Source organism: Leucopleurus acutus, assembly GCF_964270905.1.
Source record: "Leucopleurus acutus genome assembly, chromosome: 3".
Lineage (NCBI taxonomy): Eukaryota > Metazoa > Chordata > Mammalia > Artiodactyla > Delphinidae > Leucopleurus > Leucopleurus acutus.
The window spans coordinates 21,919,642-21,935,997 of record NC_139145.1 but is presented as its reverse complement, the minus strand read 5'-3'; the positions used below and the strand labels follow the sequence as shown (position 1 = coordinate 21,935,997).

The 16,356-nt window shown below is 39.7% G+C and overlaps 1 protein-coding gene across 1 annotated transcript in view; it reads right to left on the bottom strand.

Moving 5' to 3' along the window:
• Positions 1-390: 390 nt before the first annotated feature.
• Positions 391-16,356, bottom strand: part of LOC309958860 (ferritin light chain-like) — a gene marked incomplete at both ends in the record, with an annotated part of 40,380 nt that continues 24,414 nt past the window's right edge. Inside the window, 2 exon segments of the mRNA XM_082835001.1 lie at positions 391-860; positions 863-926. Of these exon segments, the coding sequence (XP_082691127.1) occupies positions 391-860; positions 863-926 (534 nt within the window).

Below are 16,356 nucleotides of genomic sequence, written 5' to 3'. Positions count from 1 at the left end.
ATAGTACAGGGAACTATAGTCAATGTCCTGTAATTAACCATAATGGAAAAGAATATGAAAAATTATATATATGTATAACTGAATAACTTTGTTGTACAGCATAAACTAACACAACATTGTATATCAACTATACTTCAGTAAAATAAATTTTTTAAAAAAGAAAAAAAACATGAATATATATATATATACTTATAGATATATATATATATTTCTTTTTTTCCTCTTTATTCTGTTTGTGTTTCAAATAGGCTTTTTTTTTTTCCTTCTGCAAAAAGCGTTATTGTTTCCATTTGGTCCAAGGCTTGGGAGAGGGCTCCAGGGCGGTTACAAAGCTGCCTAGTAGCTGCAGAGCAGGGCTTCAGGCAGAAGCTCTGATGCCAGAGGGGCTCCTCAGAGGCGGCTGGACTTCAGAGACTCCTGTTTGTGCTCGAGGGTGAGCCTTTCAAAGAGATACTCGCCCAGCACAGCCTGCGGACCAGCCAGCCTGCGGAGGTTGGTCAGGTGGTCGCCCATCTTCTTGATGAGTTTCACCTGCTCCTCCAGGAAGCGGCTCTCCAGGAAGTCACAGAGGTGGGAGTCTGCGCGGGCGGAACCCAGGGCGCGCAGATCTGATAGTGCCTGGTGCAGGCTCTTCCCCCTAAGAATGGCAGCTTCCACAGCGTCCTGGGTTTTACCCCACTCATCTTGAGAAGGCTTCCGCGCATCCTGGAAGAGGGCGCGGCCACAGCACTGGTTTTGCATTTTCAAGAGACGCTGGGCGCCCTCACACTTCTCCTCAGCCAGTTGGCGAAAAATGTGGCCCACACTGTCCAGAGTCCCATTGTTGCTGTCGAAATAGAAGCTCAGAGAGAGGTAAGTGTCCCCAAATGCATGTTGAACAGGCGGTGGACAGTGGCCTCCACCTCGATGGAATAATTCTGACGAACCTGGGAAACTCGTGGTTGATCAGTGATAAAGAGCTAAGCTCAAAAAACGGTGTTGGCCTGTCCTGGAGGCTGAGGATAGCTGAGTGGCTGATTCCAAAGGTTGCGACAGGAAGAAAGGTTGGAGGGTGGTCAGGGGCTGGAGCAAGGAGCGTCCCTGGGTCTGTTCATTCCAAACACTGTTGAAGCAAAAGACAGAACTGCAGGACTGCCGAGCGCACTGCCTCAAATAGGCTTTGATATAAATGAACAAGAAGTCCAAGCAAGGACAAAACTTACCCTTCCCCCCACCAAAATAGCTGGCGATACTAGAATCTAGACCTGGGAAGGGATTCTTCCATTACTTTCTGAACATTCCAAGCCACTAGAGCAGTGGTTCTCAAAGTATGGTCACCTTGTAACCAAGCAGTACCCTATGGGGCCTTCCTAGGACAGACCCATCCCCCATATCCTCTGCTGTAGTTCCTCTCTGAAGTACTCCGATAATAGTATCTCAGGCATATTTCTTGAGTTTTCAGATGCTAAAAACCACCACCCAATGGAAGAAATTAACTCCTTGATGATCATGAGCACGTAGCCCCCAGACCTTCTGGCACCTAAGGATGGATAATGTTACCTGCCCTGTGGCCTCAACATCAACCAATCAGAGGATTGTGCACGAGCTGATCACATTCCCTGGGACGTCCCTCCCTCACCTGGCCTTTAAAAATGCTTTGCTGAAATCCTTTGGAGATTTCAGGGTGTTTTGGAACTCGGGCCACCCCTCTCCTTGCTCGATCCTGCAATAAACCTTTCTCTGCTCCAGACTCCAGCCTTTAGGTTTGTTTGGCCTCACTGTGCTTCAGACAGACGAACCTGCATTCGGTAACAACCTGACCAGTTTTACCAGCGTCCCCTGATAATGTGTCAGATATTCAAGTTTTAGGGCCCTGTCCCAGCCCTATGGAATCAGCAGCTCTGGTGGGGCTCAGTGATCTCTGTTATAACAGGCCCTCCGGATGATTTTTATTCACCTTAAAGTTTGAAAATATCTGCATTGTCAGCTGGCCAAAGCGTCCACCAGCAGGTGAAGGGGATTGGTGCCTGGAAAAGATAGGGACCAGCCAAGGCAAGTACAGCAGCATTTGCCGTGGTAGTAATGGAGAATGCCTTTTCTCCACTGGTTGGCACAGACTAGGATCTGGGAGCAGTGGCAGGGTTATTTAGGATGCTTTACATTTCAATGTAGAGGGACCGCTGTCCTGGTTTGCCAGGGACTTCCCCTGTGTGAGCACTTAAAATCTCATCTTGGCAAACCCCTTAGCCCTGGGTTTGAAAAACGTAGGGAATAACATGAAATTTAGGGGAAACATGATCTAGGTTTTGGGCAAGTCACAAGTGCTAATTAAAGCTAAGCAAGTATGGACAACACTAGCGTTCTTTAGCCCTTTGCGGGGAGGTAAATCTGATTGGGTGAAAGGACTTATTGTTAAGAGATCTTTGTAGAAACATCCCCTTCTGCTTAGTCCGCTGGTTCTCAGTTCTGGCTAGACATTGGCATCGTCTGAGGAGATTTAAAATGATTTTATTGGCCTACGATGACCAACCGTCAGTGTGAGGGTTTTTAAAAAGTGCTTCAGATGATTCTAATGCACAACCAAATTTAGGTGCCACTGCTTAAGCTTTTGAACCGCTGCTGCATATTTGCACCTCATCTTCCTATGAGAATATCCAACTGTAGTTGAGGTTTTTTTTTTTTTTTTTTCTTTTTCTAACTGTCTTATAAGATTTACTGTCTTAAATAAGGTTGAATGTACAGAAAATCTTGCTAGTCCATCTGGTATAGCTGGATACTTAGAATAATATAGTTAAGATATATACCATTTAAGTATTGTGACTGGCCTTTTTTTGAAATTAACATATGCATTGAATTAGTATGTTCTCTTTTGAAGTTGTTATGTTGGGGAGCTATACCTCTAATCTGCCATTACTAAATATCTGGACACCTCTTATTAGGAATTGCTTTTAGAAATCTTTAGGGATTAAAAGCAAGATTGCTGTATTATTTGTACTGGAACCACAAAAACCTCACAGAGTTCCCCCGCTGTACCTTCTACCCCCATCTCTAACCCTTGGCAACTTCTAAACTGTTCTCCATCTCCACGGTTTTGTTATTTTAAGAAAAATATGTAAACATAATCATGAATTACTTAATCTTCGGAGATCGGCTTTTCAAAATTTTTCCCTCGGCATCATTCCCTTGAAGTTCATTTCAATTTTTGCATATATTAATAATTTGTTCCAGAAACTTCCGGGAAGATGGCAGAAGAGTAAGACGCGGAGATCACCTTCCTCCCCACAGATACACCAGAAATACATCTATGCGTGGAACAACTCCTACGGAGCACCTACTGAACGCTGGCAGAAGACCTCAGACCTCCCAAAAGGCAAGGAACCCCCCACGTACCTGGTTAGGGCAAAAGAAAAAACTAAACAGAGACAAAAGGATAGGGACGGGCCCTGCACCAGCGGGAGAGAGCTGTGAAGGAGGAAAAGTGTCCACACACTAGGAGCCCCTTCGCGGGCGGAGACTTCGGGTGGCGGAGTGGGGGAGCTTGGGAGCCACGGAGGAGAGCACAGCAACAAGGGTGCGGAGGGCAAAGCGGAGAGATTCCAGCGCAGAGGATCGGGCCGAACGGCACTCACCAGCCGAGAGGCTTGTCTGCTCACCCGCCGGGGCGGGCGGGGCTGGGAGCTGAGGCTCCGGCTTCTGTCGGAGCGCCGGGAGAGGACTGGGGTTGGCTGCGTGAGCACAGCCTGCAGGGCGTTGGTGCGCCGCGGCTAGCCGGGAGGGAGTCCGAGGAGGGGTCTGGACCTGCCGAATAGGCAAGAGACTTTTTCTTCTCTCCTTGTTTCCTGGTTCGCGAGGAGAGGGGATTAAGAACGCTGCTTGGGAGAGCTCCAAGGACGGGCGCGAGCCGCGGCTAAAAGTGAGGAGCACAGAGACGGACATGAGACGCTAGGGCCGCTGCTGCCGCCACCAGGAGGCCTGTGTGCGAACACAGGTCACTGTCCACACCCCCTTCCGGGGAGCCTGTGCAGCCCGCCACTGCCAGGGTCCCGGGATCCAGGGACAACTCCCCCGGGAGAACGCACGGCGCGCCTCAGGCTAGCAACGTCACGCCGGCCTCTGCCGCCGCAGGCCCACACCACACTCCGTGACCCTCCCTACCCCCCCACCCCCACCCCGGCCTGAGTGAGCCAGAGCCCCCGAATCAGCGGCTCCTTTAACCCCGTCCTGTCTGAGCAAAGAACAGACGCCCTCCGGCGACCTACACGCACAGGCGGGGCCAAATCCAAAGCTGAGCCCCTGGGAGCTGTGAGAACAAAGAAGAGAAAGGGAAATCTCTCCCAGCAGCCTCAGAAGCAGCGGATTAAAGCTCCACAATCAACTTGATGTACCCTGCATCTGTGGAATACATGAATAGACAACGAATCATCCCAAATTAAGGAGCCCTGTGGATGAAAGGCTCTTGGTGCTGCAGCCAGGAATCAGTGCTGTGCCTCTGAGGTGGGAGAGCCAACTTCAGGACACTGGTCCACAAGAGGCCTCCCAGCTGCACATAATGTCAAACAGCGAAAATCTCCCAGAGATCTCCATCTCAACGCCAGCACCCAGCTTCACTCAACGACCAGCAAGCTACAGTGCTGGACATCCTATGCCAAACAACTAGCAAGACAGGAACACAACCCCACCCATTAGCAGAGAGGCTGCCCAAAATCATAATAAGTCTACAGACACCCCAAAACACACCACCAGACGTGGACCTGCCCACCAGAAAGACAAGATCCAGCCTCATCCACCAGAACACAGGCACTAGTCCCCTCCACCAGGAAGCCTACACAACCCACTGAACCAACCTTAGCCACTGGGGACAGACACAAAAAATAACAGGAACTACGAACCTTCAGCCTGCAAAAAGGAGACCCCAAACACAGTAAGATAAGCAAAATGAAAAGACAGAAAAACACACAGCAGATGAAGGAGCAAGATAAAAACCCATGAGACCTAACAAATGAAGAGGAAATAGGCAGTCTACCTGAAAAAGAATTCAGAATAATGATAGTAAAGATGATCCAAAATCTTGGAAATAGAATAGACAAAATGCAAGAATCAGTTAACAAGGACCTAGAAGAACTAAAGATGAAACAAACAATGATGAACACAATAAATGAAATGAAAAATACTCTAGATGGGATCAATAGCAGAATAACTGAGGCAGAAGAACGGATAAGTGACCTGGAAGATAAAATAGTGGAAATAACTACTGCAGAGCAGAATAAAGAAAAAAGAATGAAGAGAACTGAGGACAGTCTCAGAGACCTCTGGGACAACATTAAACGCACCAACATTCGAATTATAGGGGTTCCAGAAGAAGAAGAGAAAAAGAAAGGGACTGAGAAAATATTTGAAGAGATTATAGTTGAAAACTTCCCTAATAAGGGAAAGGAAATAGTTAATCAAGTCCAGGAAGCACAGAGAGTCCCATACAGGATAAATCCAAGGAGAAATATGCCAAGACACATATTAATCAAACTGTCAAAAATTAAATACAAAGAAAACATATTAAAAGCAGCAAGGGAAAAACAACAAATAACACACAAGGGAATCCCCATAAGGTTAACAGCTGATGTTTCAGCAGAAACTCTGCAAGCCAGAAGGGAGTGGCAGGACATATTGAAAGTGTTGAAGGAGAAAAACCTGCAACCAAGATTACTCTACCCAGCAAGGATCTCATTCAGATTTGATGGAGAAATTAAAACCTTTACAGACAAGCAAAAGCTGAGAGAGTTCAGCACCACCAAACCAGCTCTACAACAACTGCTAAAGGAACTTCTCTAGGCAAGAAACACAAAAGAAGGAAAAGACCTACAATAACGAACCCAAAACAATTAAGAAAATGGGAATGGGAACACACATATCGATAATTACCTTAAATGTAAATGGACTAAATGCTCCCACCAAAAGACACAGATTGGCTGAATGGATACAAAAACAAGACGCATATATTTGCTGTCTACAAGAGACCCACTTCAGACGTAGAGAAAAAGGAAAAAGGTATTTCATGCAAATGGAAACCAAAAGAAAGCTGGAGTAGCAATTCTCATATCAGACAAAATAGACTTTAAAACAAAGACTATTAGAAGAGACAAAGAAGGACACTACATAATGATCAAGGGATCGATCCAAGAAGAAGATATAACAATTGTAAATATTTATGCACCCAACATAGGAGCACCTCAATACATAAGGCAAATACTGACAGCCATAAAAGGGGAAATCAACACTAACACATTCATAGTAGGGGACTTTAACACCCCACTTTCACCAATGGACAGATCATCCAAAATGAAAATAAATAAGGAAACACAAGCTTTAAATGATACATTAAACGAGATGGACTTAATTGATATTTATAGGACATTCCATCCAAAAACAACAGAATACACATTTTTCTCAAGTGCTCGTGGAACATTCTCCAGGATAGATCATATCTTGGGTCACAAATCAAGCCTTGGTAAATTTAAGAAAATTGAAATTGTATCAAGTATCTTTTCCGACCACAACGCTATGAGACTCGATATCAATTACAGGAAAAGATCTGTAAAAAAATACAAACACATGGAGGCTAAACAATACACTACTTAATAACGAAGTGATCACTGAAGAAATCAAAGAGGAAATCAAAAAATACCTAGAAACAAATGACAATGGAGACACGATGACTCAAAATCTATGGGATGCAGCAAAAGCAGTTCTAAGAGGGAAGTTTATAGCAATACAATCCTACCTTAAGAAACAGGAAACATCTCGAATAAACAACCTAACCTTGCACCTAAAGCAATTAGAGAAAGAAGAACAAAAAACCCCCAAAGTTAGCAGAAGGAAAGAAATCATAAAAATCAGATCAGAAATAAATGAAAAAGAAATGAAGGAAATGATAGCAAAGATCAATAAAACTAAAAGCTGGTTCTTTGAAAGGATAAACGAAATTGATAAGCCATTAGCCAGACTCACCAAGAAAAAAAGGGAGAAGACTCAAATCAATAGAATTAGAAATGAAAAAGGAGAAGTAACAACTGACACTGCAGAAATACAAAAGATCATGAGAGATTACTACAAGCAACTCTATGCCAATAAAATGGACAACCAGGAAGAAATGGACAAATTCTTAGAAAGGCACAACCTGCCAAGACTGAATCAGGAAGAAATAGAAAATATGAACAGACCAATCACAAGCACTGAAATTGAAACTGTGATTAAAAATCTTCCAACAAGCAAAAGCCCAGGACCAGATGGCTTCACAGGCGAATTCTATCAAACATTTAGAGAAGAGCTATCACCTATCCTTCTCAGACTCTTCCAAAATATAGCAGAGGGAGGAACACTCCCCAACTCATTCTACGAGGCCACCATCACCCTGATACCAAAACCAGACAAGGATGTCACAAAGAAAGAAAACTACAGGCCAATATCACTGATGAACATAGATGCAAAGATCCTCAACAAAATACTAGCAGACAGAATCCAACAGCACATTAAACGGATCATACACCATGATCAAGTGGGGTTTATTCCAGGTATGCAAGGATTCTTCAATATATGCAAATCAATCAACGTGATACACCATATTAACAAATTGAAGGGGAAAAACCATATGATCATCTCAATAGATGTAGAGAAAGCTTTTGACAAAATTCAACACCCATTTATGATAAAAACCCTGCAGAAAGTAGGCATAGAGGGAACTTTCCTCAACATAATAAAGGCTATATATGACAAACCCACAGCCAACATCGTCCTCAATGGTGAAAAACTGAAAGCATTTCCACTAAGATCAGGAACAAGACAAGGTTGCCCACTCTCACCACTCTTATTCAACATAGTTTTGGAAGTTTTAGCCACAGCAATCAGAGAGAAAAGGAAATAAAAGGAATCCAAATCGGAAAAGAAGAAGTAAAGCTGTCACTGTTTGCAGATGACATGATACTATACATAGAGAATCCTAAAGATGCTACCAGAAAACTACTAGAGCTAATCAATGAATTTGGTAAAGTAGCAGGATACAAAATTAATGCACAGAAATCTCTGGCATTCCTATACACTAAGGATGAAAAATCTGAAAGTGAAATCAAGAAAACACTCCCATTTACCATTGCAACAAAAAGAATAAAATATCTAGGAATAAACCTACCTAAGGAGACAAAAGACCTGTATGCAGAAAATTGTAAGACACTGATGAAAGGAATTAAAGATGATACAAATAGATGGAGAGATATACCATGTTCTTGGATTGGAAGAATCAACATTGTGAAAATGACTCTACTACCCAAAGCAATCTACAGATTCAATGCATTCCCTATCAAACTACCACTGGCATTTTTCACAGAACTAGAACAAAAAATTTCACAATTTGTATGGAAACACAAAAGACCCCGAATAGCCAAAGCAATCTTGAGAACGAAAAACGGAGCTGGAGGAATCAGGCTTCCTGACTTCAGACTATACTAAAAGCTACAGTAATCAAGACAGTATGGTACTGGCACAAAAACAGAAATATAGATCAATGGAACAGGATAGAAAGCCCAGAGATAAACCCACGCACATATGGTCACCTTATCTTTGACAAAGGAGGCAGGAATGTACAGTGGAGAAAGGACAGCCTATTCAATAAGTGCTGGGTAAACTGGACAGCTACATGTCAAAGTATGAGATTAGATCACTCCCTAACACCATACACAAAAATAAGCTCAAAATGGATTAAAGACCTAAATGTAAGGCCAGAAACTATCAAACTCTTAGAGGAAAACATAGGCAGGACAGTCTATGACATAAATCACAGCAAGGTCCTTTTTGATCCACCTCCTAGAGAAATGGAAATAAAAACAAAAGTAAACAAATGGGACCTAATGAAACTTAAAAGCTTTTGCGCAGCAAAGGAAACCATAAAGAAGACCAAAAGACAACCCTCAGAATGGGAGAAAATATTTGCAAATGAAGCAACTGACAAAGGATTAATCTCCAAAATTTATAAGCAGCTCATGCAGCTTAATAACAAAAAAACAAACAACCCAATCCAAAAATGGGCAGAAGACCTAAATAGACATTTCTCCAAAGAAGATACACAGACTGCCAACAAACACATGAAAGAATGCTCAACATCACTAATCATTAGAGAAATGCAAATCACAACTACAATGAGATATCATCTCACACCAGTCAGAATGGCCATCATCAAAAAATCTACAAACAATAAATGCTGGAGAGGGTGTGGAGAAAAGGGAACCCTCTTACACTGTTGGTGGGAATGTAAATTGATACAGCCACTGTGGAGAACAGTATGGAGGTTCCTTAAAAAGCTACAAATAGAACTACCATATGACCCAGCAATCCCACTACGGGGCATATACCCTGAGAAAACCATAATTCAAAAAGAGTCATGTACCAAAATGTTCATTGCAGCTCTATTTACAATAGCCCAGAGATGGAAACAACCTAAGTGTCCATCATCGGATGAATGGATAAAGAAGATGTGGCACATATATACAATGGAATATTACTCAGCCATAAAAAGAAACGAAATTGAGCTATTTGTAATGAGGTGGATAGACCTAGAGTCTGTCATACAGAGTGAAGTAAGTCAGAAAGAGAGAGACAAATACCGTATGCTAACACATATATATGGAATTTAAGAAAAAAAAATGTCATGAAAAACCTAGGGGTGAAACAGGAATAAAGACACAGACTTACTAGAGAATGGACTTGAGGCTATGGGGAGGGGGAAGGGTAAACGGTGACAAAGCTAGAAAGAGGCATGGACATATATACACTACCAAACGTAAGGTAGATAGCTAGTGGGAAGCAGCCACATAGCACAGGGAGATCAGCTCGGTGCTTTGTGACCGCCTGGAGCGGTGGGATAGGGAGGGTGGGAGGGAGGGAGACGCAAGCGGGAAGAGATATGGGAACATATGTGTATATATAACTGATTCATTTTGTTGTGAAGCTGAAACTAACATACCATTGTAAAGCAATTATACTCCAATAAAGATGTTAAAAAAATAATTTGTTCCTTTTTGTTGCTCGGTAGTATTCTATCATCAGATTTTATCACAATTTGTTTCAACATTCATCCACTGAAAGACATTTGAGTAGTTGCCAGTTTTTGGCTATTATAAATAAAACTGCTATGAACACTTATGTGTAAGTTTCTGTGGGAACTTAGTTAATTTTTTGTTTCTTTTGGATAAATGCTCAAGAGTACAATTACTGCGTTGTAGGGTGAATCTACTTTTAGGATTAAAAGAGACTGTCAAGCTGTTGATCAGAGTGGCTAAACCATTTTATTTTCCCACCAGTGATGTGATATAATTTTTCTATGTACTCGCCAGCATTTGATGTTGTCACTATACTTTAATTTTAGTTACTCTCTGACATCTCATTATGGTCTTAATTTGTATTTCCCTAATGGCTAATGATGCTGAGCATCTTTTCATGTGCTCCTTTGCCGTGTGTATATTCTATTCCATGAAATGTCTGTTCCTGTCTTCTGCCTATTTTCTAGTTGGATTTTTTTAAGTTGTTTGGAGAGTTCTTTGTATATTATAGATACAAGTCATTTGTCTCATATGGGATTTTCAAATATGTTTTCCTACTGTGTAATTTGAGTTTTCATCCACTTAAAAGGATCTTCTATGAAGCATTTTTAACTCATTTTCATGAGATCCAATTTATCAGTTTTTGCCTTTATTGATCATACTTTTGGTGTCAAGTCTAAGAATTATTCCCCTTGTTCTAGATGCCAAACATTTTCTCCTATTTTTTTTCTAAAAATGCCCTGCTTTTACATTTAAGATTATGATCCACTTTGATTTAATTTTTGTGTAAGGTGTGGAGGTTAAGGTTCATTTTTTGTTTGTTTTTGTCTAGGGATGTCCAACTGTTTCAGTACCATTTTTTGAAAAGTCTATTCTTCCTTGATAGCTTTTGCACTGCTGTCAAAAACAAGTTATATGTATTTATGTCAGTCTATTTCTGGGTTCTCTATTCCATTCCATTGATCTATGTATCTACCCTCCATCATTACTGCAAAATCTTGAAATTGGGTAGATTAATTCCTCCCATTTTCATCTTCCTTTACAAGTTGTTTTAGCTATTCTTCAGCCTCTTCTTACCATATCAATCTTAGAATAAGCTTGTCTATATCCACAGAAACCTTGAGGGCATTTTAAGAGTAATTGTGTTAAGCCTCTTAACTTGGGGAGAATTGACATCTTTACCATGTTGTGTTTTCTAATCCATGAACAAGGTATGTCTCCCTATTTGTTTGGGACTTAAAAATTTTTCTTCATCAGCATTTTGTAATTTTCAGTATAGAGGTCCTATAAATGTCTTATTGGGCTTATATTTAGGTATTTATTTAGGTCAGTTGTAAATGGCATCACATATTTTTATTTAAGCTTCTACACATTTGTTATTAATATATAATTTGATAAAATTGTGGTGATCTTGTACTCTAACTCATTTACAAACTAATATTATTTCTCAAGCTTTTTGTGGATTCCTTGGTATTTTCTCCATTTAGATTATCATCTCATCTTCAGATACAGACAGTTTTACTTTTCCTTATTCAGTATAATAGGATATATTACTATTCAACATTCAGTAGGATATGTTCCTTCCTATGCAACGTAGTAGGAATAGTCCTTTTATCTTTTAAATAAACTTTTTAAAAATTTAACTTTTAAATTTATGTATTTATTTATTTTTGCTTTATTTTCTTACTAGACCCTCCAGTGATATATTTAATAAAAGTGGTGAGAGCAGATATTGGTGCCTTGTTTCTGATCTTACAGAGAAAGCATCCAGTCTTCCACAGTTAAATATCAGGTCGGTATAGGTTGTTTGTAGATCATCTTTATGAGTTTCAGTATGCTCCTTTTCTATTCCTAGTTTGCTTGGAGTTTTTTTTTCTTCTTTTTTTAAAATCATGAATGGGATTGGATTTTGTCAAATGCTTTCTCTGCATTAATGGATAGGATCACATGACTTTTCCCCCTTAATCTATTGGATATGGTGGATTACACTGTTTAATTTTCAAATATTTAACCAACTTTGCATAACTGGAATAAAACCCACTTGGTCATGGTATATTATTCTTTTCATATATTTCTGGATTTAATTTGCTAATATTTGGCTGAGGGTTTTTCAGCCAATTTCATAAAAAATATTGGTCTGTAGGTTTCTTCTTTCTATACTATCCCTGTCTGGTTTTGGTATCAAGGTAATACTGGCTTCATAAAATTAATTAGAAACTGTTCCCTCTACTTCTATTTCTTATCAAATCATGTAAAATTGGTGTTAATTCTTTAAGTCTTGGGTAAAAGTGAAACATCTAAGCCTGAACATTTCTTTTGGGAGTTTTTAAATGAAAAACCAGTGTTTCTAATGGTTACAGGAAAATTGAGATTATCTATTTCATCTTGGCTGAGTTTTGGGTGTAGAAACATTAGCCCATTTCATCTACATTTTTGAATTTATAGTGTAGACTTGTTCATAGTAACTTGTCCCTCATTAACCTGCAGGATATGTCATGGTATCCCTGGTTGCATTTCTGATATCTGTGATTTGTGCCATCTCTCTGTTTATCTTTATCAGTCTTGCTAGATCTTTATTGGTTAGATTGCTTATTTCAAAGAACCAGCCTTTTGTTTCATTGATTTCCCCCCCTATTTTCCTGTTTTCAGTTTCATGGATTTCTGTTTCATCTTTATTATTTCCTTCTTTCTGCTTGTTTAGTGTTTTTTCCTCTTCCTTTTTTACTATTTTAATATAGAAAATTAGATTATTGCTTTGAAATATTTTCTTTCCTAATTTAGTGCTATAAACTTCCCTTTCAGCATTGCTTTCACTTCATTCCACAAACTTTGATCTGTTATATCTCCATTTTCTTTTATTCTATGCATTTAAAAATTTTTTCCTTGATGTTGTCTTTTTTACCCATGAGATATTTGGAAGTGTGATGTTTAGTTTTCATGTGATTGAAGGTTTTCCTGTTGTCTTTCTCTTATTGATTTCTAGTCTGATTCCATTATGGCTAGAGAACATACTCTCTATGATTTTAATTCTTTTAAATCTGCTAATTTTTTTTATCGCCCAGTATATGGTATATGAGTGAATGTTCCATGGACACTTGAATATGTATTCTGCTCTTACTGAGTGTGTTCTTTAAATGTCAGTTATATCCTGTTGATTGATGATGTTTTCAGTTCTTCCATATCCTTGCTGATTTTTCTCTCTGGTAGTTGTATAAATTGCTGTGTTGAAGTCTCAAATAATAATTGTGGATTTAAAACTTTCTCCTTTTACCTTTTTCAGTGTTTGCCTCATGCATTTTGAAGTTCTGTTGTTTGGTGCACACACATTTAGTATCACTAGGTCATCTAGGTGGATTATTCCTGTTATCTTTATGTAATGACCCTCTTTGCCCCTAATAATTTCCTTTGCTCTGAAGTCTACTTTGTCTGATATTAATATAGCCATTCCTGCTTTTTCTGATTAATGTTCACATGATATATCATTTTCATCCTTTTACTTTGAACTACCTATATCATGATGTTTAAAGTAAGCTTCTTATAGACAGTATATAGTTGGATCATGCTTGCGATTTTTTAATCTACTCTTCCAATCTCTGTCTTTGACTTGGTTATTTAGATCATTTACCGTTAATGTAATTATTGCCATGTCAAAGATTTGGTCTACCATGTTATTTTTTGTTTTGTCTTTTACCTTAGTTTCTCAATCCTGTGTTTCCCTTATTTTGCCTTCTTGTGGGTTACTTAAACATTTTTTAATAAGTCCATTTTAATTTAATTCATTTATAATCATTTGTGTATACTGTTTGTATAGTTTTCTTAGTGGTTGTTTTTGGCATTACAGTATACATATGTAACTTATCATAGCCTACTGGAATCAGCGTTTCATTACTTCAAGTGAAGTTTCAAAATTTTACTTCCATTTAGGTCTCTTAATATTCCCCAGTTTTAAAGTATGATTTTCTGTAGTATTTCCTTTCTCTACATTGAGAACCCCATCAGATGGTGTCATCATTTTTGCTTTGACCATCATATAGAATTTAAGAAACTCATGAGGCTAATGATAGTCTCTTATATTTACCCCATTTGTTTTCACCCATTCCATTGTTCCCCTTTTCTTTCTGAAGTTCCCAGTCTTCTGTTATTGTTTATGTTTTCATAACAGTAGGTGATATTTTGGATTTCCAGTGCAACTGGATATGAGTTTCAGGAAACACTGAGCCTGGCTCACTTAATGCTACTGAGTTGGAGGGTTTGTATACATTGGGCCTGTTGGCACAGCAGATGCTAGCAGATTAGACTAATGTTGATGGGACTAGTGCCACAGGAGGATGGGTTCCCATTCAGGCTATGCTGCTGCTACAGTAGATCAAGTCCCCCTCTACCCCAAGTGTGGGGCAGTGACCTGCTGCTGTCACTGCTTTGTATTAGGCTCCTTTTGCCTCAGGTGTGTGGTGGGATCCCTTGGAAGCTGCTGCTGCTACTGCTGTCAATCACAAGGTTAAATTCATTTCAGAAATACTTAAGTATAAATATATAGCCTGGCTCTTGTAGGACCTCTGTTTTTTTTTTATTGCTTTCATACAAATTATCCCAATTTAGTGACTCAAAACAACATAAATTTATTGCCTTACAAGTCTGACATTGGTCTCAATTAAGTAAAAGTGTTGGCAGGATCAACAGATGAATGGATAAAGATGTGGCACATATATACAATGGAATATTACTCAGCCATAAAAAGAAATGAAATTGACTTATTTGTAGTGAGGTGGATTGACCTAGAGACTGTCATACAGAGTGAAGTAAGTCAGAAAGACAAAAACAAATACCATATGCTAACACATATATATGGAATCTAAAAAAACAAGAAAAAATGGTTATGAAGAACCTAGGGGCAGGGCAGGAATAAAGACGCAGCCATAGAGAGTGGACTTGAGGACACAGGGACGGGGAAGGGTAATCTGGGATGAAGTGAGAGAGTGGCATGGACATATATACACTACCAAATGTAAAATAGCTAGCTAGTGGGAAGCAGCCACAAAGCACAGAGAGACCAGCTCTGTGCTTTGTGTCCACCTAGATGTGTGGGATAGGGAAGGGAGGGTGGTAGGCAGATGCAAGAGGGAGGAGATATGGGGATATATGTATATGTATAGCTGATTCACTTTGTTATGAAGCAGAAACTAACACGCCATTGTAAAGCAATTATACTCCAATAAAGATGGTTAAAAAAGAAAAAAAAGTGTTGGCAGAGCTACATTCTTTTCTGGAGGCTCTTAGGGGTGTTTCTGTTCCCTGGACTTTATCCGCTTCCAGCGGTCACTTGTAGTCCTTGACTCAGAGTCCCCTTTCTCCACCTACAAACCCCAAAATGTTGCATCTCTCTGATTCTGCTTCTATTAGGACATCTCTCTCTTTCTCTTTCTACAGTTGGGAATGGTTTTCTGCTTTTAAGGACTCATGCAATTAGATTTGTTCCATGAGGTAATCCAGGATAATCTTTCTATCTCAAGGCCTATAACTTCAGTCATATCTGCAAAGTCCTCTTTACCATGTAAGGTAACATATTATTAGGTTCTAGGGATTAGGGTGAGGGCATTTTTAGGAGCCAATATGCTGCCTACCACACCCTTAACAAGTGACCTTGAGCAAATTACTGAGACTTTAAAGCCTTACTTTCCTCAAACATAAAATGGAAAGAAAGATAACTAGGTAATATCATGAAAGTGAAACAGTATATATGAAATCAACTAATTCAAAAAATAAGATTTCTTCTTTTTCTTTATGATTGGCATGATTCTCAGAGTTCAGTTACTTGAAGAGTTACTTTTTTTTAAACAGAACTAAGGAATTTCAGGGTTCAGGTGCTGTAAGATTGTCTGAATTATCTGAGTAACAATTAGCTAAGCACAGGTGTAAAGCATTTGATTTACTCCCTGGTGTCCTTTATCTTCTCATCCCACTAAATCCATATCCCTTGTCTAGCTCCAGCCAGTAGAGTCAGAGCTTGTTTTACTGTTTAACTAAAGTTCAATTTAAATTTGCTCTACCTCTCCAGATTCTCAGCCCTGGTTGCATATTATAATCACCTGGGGAGATTTCAAGACCTACTTGATGCCAGAGTTTTACCTATCATGGATATTTGAGGAGAGACCTGGAATGAAATGCTCTAGCTTATGGTTTTGGGAGCCAAATCATAGTCTACACTGAGCCAAATCATTTGCGAGATCAGCTCTAAAAAGCAATTTATCTGTGGTGACTGATGCTCTTCCTTTGTCAGTATGCTTGTCCCTCTTTG